Source organism: Physeter macrocephalus, chromosome 6, assembly GCF_002837175.3.
Source record: "Physeter macrocephalus isolate SW-GA chromosome 6, ASM283717v5, whole genome shotgun sequence".
NCBI lineage: Eukaryota > Metazoa > Chordata > Mammalia > Artiodactyla > Physeteridae > Physeter > Physeter macrocephalus.
This window is the reverse complement of record NC_041219.1, coordinates 89,794,883-89,804,138: the sequence shown is the minus strand read 5'-3', so window position 1 is coordinate 89,804,138 and position 9,256 is coordinate 89,794,883. Positions and strand designations below refer to the sequence as shown.

General features: G+C 39.1%; 1 protein-coding gene across 1 annotated transcript; it reads right to left on the bottom strand.

The window, feature by feature from the left end:
* Positions 1 to 3,122: 3,122 nt before the first annotated feature.
* Positions 3,123 to 4,789, bottom strand: LOC102981097 (kelch-like protein 8). The gene is given in 1 exon segment (XM_055085163.1): positions 3,123 to 4,789. A coding segment is annotated over 1 exon segment (1,422 nt). The 5' UTR covers positions 4,670 to 4,789; the 3' UTR covers positions 3,123 to 3,247.
* Positions 4,790 to 9,256: the final 4,467 nt, after the last annotated feature.

The window sequence follows — 9,256 nt, the reverse complement described above, 5'->3', positions numbered from 1 at the left end:
CACACACACAAAATCCTTGTCTCTTTACATGATCTGTCAAGAAAATTGTTCAGAGAAAGTCTGAACACAGACAACAGATCATAGTCAAATTTAATCTTACCTAAGTCCTTCACCTTAGCCTGAATAGCCAGATAAAAAGGATCTGTATTTAGCTTTCTGAGTAGTAAATATTCTTATCCTTCAACTTTCTTACAGAGAAAGGCAATTTATAGCATAGTATCTAAATAAACATAGTGCCTACATAATTGATATTTACCCAAGCCTTAGAAGGATGAGGAAGTCTGCTCTAGAAGAGCAGACCCCCTGAAAGCACTTTGTCTCAGGATGCCACTATTCCCTGTGTTGTATAAAATGGTCCACAGGAACTTTTATTCATTCTGTATTAAAAAAAATCTGGTATGGTGCCATCTATGATATATGCTCTTTGTCAAGTGCATGCTTAGATGACGTGCAAATGCACACATGGAACCTTTTGTGATTTTGATTGGAATTGCATTGAATCTATAGATTGATTTGAGAACTCACATTTTATTAGGTGACGCTTCCAACTCACAGACTAAGTATATAATTCCATGTATTTAAGTGTGTTTTAGTGTTTTTCAATAAAGTTTTATTAAAATATGTCTTGCATATTTTGGGTAATTTTATCCCTAGGCACTTTATATGTTTTTTGATACTGTTATGAACAATATCCTTTTAAAGTTAAAATTTCTAATCATTTTTTGTATATAAAAATGTAGTTGATTTTTGTATTTTTTTTGTTTGTTTTTACAATATCTTTTATTGGTAATGATGGACTTGAGGTAATCAACAGTTCAACTACAGTCTATAAAGGGTTTTTGTAAAAATGCATTCATTTTCTGATAATAAATAAATCCAGACTCTGTACAGTTTAGAAAAACTATGATGGTGGCAAATAGCAAAATAGAAAGATAATAAATCTTGGGTTCAAAATGAAATGATTAAATCAAAGAAGAGTGTTAAACATATTTTTGGAGTCCCCTCATTGGGGAGTCATGTAACGGACACCATTCCCTCTCAAGGCTCTCGAGTGGGCACTAGAATAATGTCGACTTTAAAGCCTTCTCCTCTAATATCCCCTCTGGTTCAATTTTTGACTATGAAACAAATCCTTTCGGCATGAGGTGAAAAAATAAAAGTGCAGATTCGTTCAGGTGGAGTTAGTTCAGTTAGATCTTTTGGTGTCCTAACAATTCAAACTGAAATTAAGGGCTTCCTACAGCATTCCTATAAGCTTCTGAAAACACAGCCAAAGGGCACTCAGCAAGATGAAACATTTTTCCTATTTCTGTAAATATTCAAGGGATTGAAAAATCAACACCTAGAAAAAAACAAGGCATAAATTCATCAGCACCAAGTAGAAAAGATCTTCAAATGGGGCAGGTCTGTTATGTGTCCTGATATCCTTGTGTTGATGCATAGGTTCACAATCTCCCCTCTAGGAAAAGTCCACTGCCTAAGGTTAACACCTTTAGGCAAAAGGTAAAGCTCAGCAAATGACTTCATTTTACATTTTGATTCATCCATGGTTTTTTTAAAAAAGGAATTTCGGGCTTCCCTGGTGGCGCAGTGGTTGCGCGTCCGCCTGCCGATGCAGGGGAACCGGGTTCGTGCCCCGGTCCGGGAAGATCCCACATGCCGCGGAGCAGCTGGGCCCGTGAGCCATGGCCGCTGAGCCTGCGCGTCCGGAGCCTGTGCTCCGCAACGGGAGAGGCCGCAGCAGAGGGAGGCCCGCATACCACTGGAAAAAAAAAAAAAAAAAAAAAAAAAAAGGAATTTCAAGGTTTTGGCACTCCTTTAAACATATTTTCTTTGGGGGACATATGGTGGTTTCAGGTTAGAGTGTCTTCCTTCCCTACTTCATTATTTGTTAAAGTGGGAAGTATCAATTTTATTACTAGTAGTTTCAGCTACCATTTCAAAAGTTGCACGTAGTCACAATACAACAGTTTACATTTAAATGAGACTCTAGTAATAGTTAAAATTGTTCAAAGGTGGCCATTACAAAATCCTGGTAGTCTTTCTTGCCTATCAGATATGATTAAATTGTTGGTGGCTAGAACTCAAGTCACATACAGTCAACCACATTATTGGATCCACGACCTACATCTCGAATTTGCCTAGTTAGGCACACACAGCTACACCTACTCCAGCTCTGCAGTGAGACACAGATCCAACAAGCTCCCACCTATTCAGCACTGGATCAAATGCATCTACTGTATTTAAGTATGCATTGCCATTATGACCACCAACTGCAAAGATTTTGCCCATCACTGTTGCGATCCCCACTCCACCGCCGGGAGTGGTAAGGGCTGCTACATAATCCCACTTGTTGCTTCGAGGATCATACCGCTCAACTGAACTCAAAGGAGAATTATCATCAAAACCACCTATATAAAGAAAGATTTTTAAAATAGCATTATGTTTCATAGAAATTAACCATTAAATTTCAATTCAATAACTTCTACAAACCAATCTTTTCAAAACATTTTAGAAAACCCCAACATCTATCCCTACAACCAACTCCTATTATACATTTACTATAATTCAAGATAATTTAAATAGTATTTTCCTCAATATTAGGATTAAAAATCTTAAAATGAGAAAAACTAAAGTCCCTATATTTAAGCAGATAATTTAGGAGAAAAAAAACCCACAGACATTCATATAATTTTCTCTTAGCTTCCTAGAGGCAAGCAAGAAAGTACTGAGATTCCTTCTCTCTGTGTGTACATGTATATATTAGATTTTTAAACAGTAAGAAGGCTTGAGAAGAGAATAAACTACACCTGAGTCACTTGACTCATTTAGATATAAGTCAAAGTTTTCCAACTGTTTCCCTTAGTACTATAAAAAAAAAAAAAAAAAAAAAAAAGAATTTCAAGGTTTTGGCACTCCTTTAAACATATTTTCTTTGGGGGACATATGGTGGTTTCAGGTTAGAGTGTCTTCCTTCCCTACTTCATTATTTGTTAAAGTGGGAAGTATCAATTTTATTACTAGTAGTTTCAGCTACCATTTCAAAAGTTGCACGTAGTCACAATACAACAGTTTACATTTAAATGAGACTCTAGTAATAGTTAAAATTGTTCAAAGGTGGCCATTACAAAATCCTGGTAGTCTTTCTTGCCTATCAGATATGATTAAATTGTTGGTGGCTAGAACTCAAGTCACATACAGTCAACCACATTATTGGATCCACGACCTACATCTCGAATTTGCCTAGTTAGGCACACACAGCTACACCTACTCCAGCTCTGCAGTGAGACACAGATCCAACAAGCTCCCACCTATTCAGCACTGGATCAAATGCATCTACTGTATTTAAGTATGCATTGCCATTATGACCACCAACTGCAAAGATTTTGCCCATCACTGTTGCGATCCCCACTCCACCGCCGGGAGTGGTAAGGGCTGCTACATAATCCCACTTGTTGCTTCGAGGATCATACCGTTCAACTGAACTCAGAGGAGAATTATCATCAAAACCACCAACAACATGTAAGCAACCATGGAGCTCACTAACTCCATTGCCTGCTCTTCGCTGACCCATTTCTTTAACTTCTAAACATTTATCGAGATGTGGATCACACATCTCCACACTAGATAGGGAAGCTACTCCATCCTTGCCACCTACTGCATAAACATGGTTCACAAGAGCCACAGAGCCAACTCCTCCACGGGAAGTATTCACTGGTGCCACTGTACTCCACTGATCAGATTCTATGTCATATCTCTCAACATCATTCAAGCAAGTGTTGTCATCTAACCTTCCAATTGCATAAATTGGGCCTCCCAAGGAGGCCAAGGCAATTCCTCGCCTCTTTGTGTTCACTGATGCCGTCATCATCCATTTAATAGTGAGACAATCAAACATCTCCATACTACCTAAATGTTCATTTCCATCATGTCCACCCACTGCATACACTTTACCTTCCACTGAGATTACACCCACATGTCACCTTCGACTGTTCACTTCTGGTCCAAAGAACCAGCTGTTTTTGTTGATAGAATAGCATTCGATACAGCAAAAGGGGTCACCTGATCCACCTCGACCACCTACACAAAATAGCACACCAGCAGTATGTTTCCTTGGGGTAGTCGGAAGGGAGTATTCAAAGTCAGGTACTGCCCTGCTACTCAAGTGAAGGTGGTAATTTCTTGCTTCATCCAATAAATCTCTACATTTTAAGTTTTGTTTGACAATCTGTTCTTTTGCCACAGCACCCATAAGAAAATCAACTGGCCACAGCGGCAAACGAACAAAGTCTTCACACTCCACCACTTCAGGAAAATGCTCACAGGCATACTGATCCGCCATGTCCATTAAGTCTATACGATTGTGACTTTCTGCAAAGGCTCTTACTGCCAGACAACTGGAGGGATGAAAATATAACTTCATGTATTCACAACAAGCTCTAGCCACCAGTTCAACCTTCAATGTGATATCACAGAGTTCTCCATTTTCATAAAACTGAAGAAGAGAACCATGAAAATCTTCCCAAGCTTCATTTGCTTCAAAGATAAAGGAGTCTTCTCCATCACCATCACCAAGTGAAGATCTGTTCTTTATTTGCTGGTGCTGTTGCCTTTTCCCCTTTGTGAAGCGATTCCTAGCTTGTTTTGCATTCATAGATTCTGAAGCCATTTGTAACACTCTTCTTTTAATACAGCTCTCTTCTCAAACATCCCATTTATTCTTTTGTAAAGGATGGGGAAAAGGCAGAACGTAGATGCAGTTCACTAAACTTCAGACATTTTTCAAAACCTACTTAACTGCCATTGTCCAGTTAGCTCAGTCCTCGGCTCGTACCGCCTCTCGGTTCCTCCCGGCCTCCCCAAGGCTGCAGCCGCGCTACCAGGTTCCCGCAGCCCTGAGCGGCGCCGTACCAGCCCCATGCGAGCACCCGACGGACGCACACTCTTTTGAGCCTTTGTATATTTTTGTATCCAGCAATCTATAGTATTTTTTTTAAGTATTGCCATCTGTTGTTCTCTTTTCTCTTCTGGAACTGCCATTATTTGCGTATTAGGTCTCCTGGATCTATCCTCTAAGTCTTGTATTTTCCATCATGATTTCTGTTTGTATTTAAGCTCTTTGCTTTGAGATAGTGCCTCTGCTTAATTTTCCAGCCATAATTCAGATCTGGACAGTAAACATTCTCTCCTTTAATTCATCTGCAAATTGTTTTCCTGGAAGATCATAGCTTTTCATTCCATAAATTCTTTATTTTTACCTGTTCTCATATATCCTTAAATGTCAGCTCAATATTCTTTAGGATTTACCTTCTTATTTACCCTTTTTATTGCTAAATTTCTTCTTGCATATCTGTGCTTCCACATAGGATTAGTTTCCTTTTATTCGAAGAATTCCCTTTAGTATTCCTTTAATTCAGGTCTGCCAGTGGCAAGTTCTCTGAGTTTTTGTTTGTCTGAAAATGTATTTAATTTGTCTTCTTCTTTTTTTTGTCTTTAGTTTTGAAGGACATTTTTTTATTGAGTATAGAATTCTAGCTTGACAGTTATTATCTTGCAACACTTTGAATGTGTCGTTCCATTATCTTTGGCTTTCATCACTTTGTTGAGAAGCCAACTGTTAGCCTTACTGTTGTTCCTTTGCACAACTTGCAGGATCTTAGTTCCCCAACCAGGGATTGAACCCAGGCGCCCTGCAGTGGAAGCAAGGAGTCCTAACCGCTGGGCCACCAGGGAATTCCCTTTCTTTTTCTTTTTTATCTCTGTGAGCTTCAGTCTAGATGATTTTTCTGACCTGTCTTCTAGTTCACTAATTATCTTTTTATTTGTGTGCAGTGTGCTGTTAAGCCCTGTTGAGTTCTTAAATGTGATTTTTTTTCAGTTCTAGAATTTCCATTTCATATTTCATACAGTTTCCTCTATGGAATTTCTCCATCTTGTCATTTAATTTCTCAAACCTATTCATTATGGTTATTTTAAAGTTCAAGTCTGATAATTCCAGTACCTGGCTCTTCTGTGGATCTGTTTCTCTTCTCTGATATCTCTTCAGTTTTTGTCATTTGATCTTGTCTGGAATACTAGTAATTTTTTGTTTAATACGGAAAATGGTTTATGAAAAATTAAAGAGATAATTTGAAGCCCTGAATGGTGTAGTCTTCTTCTTGCAAGCGTTTGTTTTTGCTTCTGACAGTCAGTTAGGGTAAGCTTAGACTATCTTAATCAAGCCAGGGATTTTGTAATGAAAAGTTGAGCTTTAGTATTTATAGGAGCTGGTCTCTCCTTAGGTGTAGGCCTTTGAGGGTTTCAACTAAAAGTAAGGGATGATTGCCAGGTTTCCTCTATCTTGTTAGGTCCTGAACCTCCAGTATTTTTCCCCCCATAAGCTCTGTAAGACTACAGGAAGACCAGTTTAGTTTTTCAGCCATTTAGCTACTGCTTTTTGCTCAGCTTCTCAAACTTTCATTACTACTTTTGAATCAGTAATGCCTTAAGGGGAAGAGAGGCACTGAATGTCAGGCTTATCTCTTAGAACTTCTTTTCTGTCTGAGATTTTAGCCCCTCAAGTCCTTGCTGCCTTGGTACCTCTCTGATATCTACAAATAGATTTTTTAATTTTAAATTTTGTTCATATTTTCCATTTTTTTTTGCTGTAGGCTTGGTCTGCAAGAAACTCTACCATTACTGAGAGCAGAACTCCCTACAGAAAAACTTTAAAAATAAGACAATCAAAGCAAAGCAGTGATACTCAGAGCCTACCTTAAGTTATTTGCCTTTATGGATATATTGTGTCAGTGTCAGCAAAGATGATTTTCTATTTACCTTTGAGACGCCTTGACTTTCAAGGGCATCAAGTGAATTTTTCTTTAAAAATCTCTCTTTTTGTTGGTCTTATTTCTGTTATATCTGTTTTCTTTATTCTCTCCCCCCACTACTTCCTTCATAATTCTGAGAGTCTTCTAATTTGACTTAGACAAGATGTGTCTAAATTGTCCCATTAAATTGTCTCTGCAGATGATAAAATGATGGCTCACTCTCTCCCTTTAGCTCTAGAGAATAAGGCAATCATCAATGAGACAGTGAAAACATTCCTTAGCTTGATTTCCCAATACTAAATCTCAAGTAATCTTTTTGGTTTTTATATAGTTGTAATAATAGCTTGACAGTGTATCTTTGTAACAAATTTTCATGTGACTAACAAGCCTACAACAATTTCCTATTCTCTAGAAGTGTCTAAAAATAATAAAATGTATTACATGATCTTGCCCCATCTAGCCAAGGCTAACAGACCCACAGGAGAAATTCTAACCCAAACTGGGCCAGTCAGATCATCACTGCCAGAAATTTGATATTTGTGACAATTAAATATAGGGATAGAGTTTTTAGATCTGAGTAATATGATACACAGCCTCTAAGATGGGGCCTCCGTTGTACCCCTTCTTCTAGTATCCATGTCCTGTGTTCTCCCCTTGACAGTAGGCTGGGCCTAGTGAGTCACTTCTAACAGACTACAGCAAAAGTAATAAGATGTTGTTTCTGAGGTTAGGTTGGAAAAAGACTGTGGGCTCTGTTTTAAGGGCTCTCTTTTTCTCTCTTGCTTACTTGCTCTAAGGGAAGCCAATTGCCAGGTTGTGCTGCCCATTGAATAGGCCCATGTGTCAAGGAACTGCATGCAGGAGGTCTCCAGCTAACAGGCAGCAAGGAACTGAGGCCCTCGATTGAACAGCTGTCCAGATACTAAATTCTGCCAACAACCATGGGAGTGAACTTGGAATAGAATTCTCCCTCAGTTGAGTCTTCAGATTAGACTGCAGCCCTGGCCAGCAGCATGACTGAAACCTCATGAGAGAGCTTTTCTAGTAGAACTCATCTTGGCTGCACCCATATTCCTGACCCTCACTTCATCTCTTCAACTGCTTGCTGCTCTAATCTTTCCATTATGGCATTACAACTGATCAGCTTCCTTGGTTCTCACCTTGTTTTCTTGTGTTTCCTTCATCAAGGGTTTCCCCATGAGTTCCAGTATGTAACTCATTTGGTATGCTTTCTTGTATATTGTCACTGGGCTAGGTCATTCCTTCTGTGATATGCTGCAGCAAGGATTTCTATGAATGCCACCCAGAATCCTGGGTTTGTCCTTCCTCTCTAGGTCAGACCTTGGATATCTTGGCCTTCAACATCCTGGACACTTAAAGGAACATTTAGCTGTTGTTTCCCTAAATAATGCCTAACATGGGAGCCAATCTGCCTAGCAGACCTTGCCTGGGTCCCTGATATATTCTCTTTGAACTATCTGGGTACCTGGCCTGATCTCTTCAAGCTCTTTTTTCCAGGGTTAGCTTCTCTTTGCTGTACTATCTTGGACCCTTCTGATTCATTATGCCTGTTACTCAATAGGAACTACTTGTCTACAGTATTATCATTATCCTTCCAACCCTCTTCTCTACCCCACCCCATTTATCAGATGGAAGCCATGCCCTATGTCTCAGTCATTTTTTATCCAGACTCTACCCAGGTAGATTGTAGCTCAGATTCAAATCACACTCACTTCCCACCATGGGTGCACTATTTATGATTACAGTTGAATACATTCAGCTGGTTTATGTATGCAACTATATTTTTACGACATTTTATGGTGTAGAACTTTGGGTTTGTTTTTGTTCATTCCTCTACATATAATTTTTGTGTATATACTTTCACATGTTCATATGTATATTTTTTTTGTGAAGAGTTTGAAGAATCTTCAAGTACTACCTAAACTTGCTTTAGAGTAGAGGAGGGATGGCCCAGTAAGTTTTCTCATTTTTCACCTTAAGTTGTCAGTTGCATTAGATTGCTAAAGCATATGACCTTTCATTCAATTGCCAAATTCAGTAGCTATAGTCTACTTACATAGGGCAAAAGATTATAATCTTAAGCACATTGCTGCTAATATCTTTCAAAAACACTGAAAAAAAAAGAATAATTATCAGCTGTTTCCTAAGGAATATTCAGTGTTTCATTCCTCTAGTGGTTTTAATTGTTTTGGAGGATCCAATGAAAACTGTAGGGACTTCCCTGGTGGTTCAGTGGTTAAGAATCCACCTGCCATTGCAGGGGACACGGATTTGAGCCCTGGTCTGTGAAGATCCCACATGCCGTGGAGCAACTAAGCCCATGCACCACAACTACTGAGCCTGTGCTCTAGAGCCCACGAGCCACAACTCCTGAGCCCACATGCCACAACTACTGAAGCCCGTGATCGTAGAGCCCGTGCTCCACA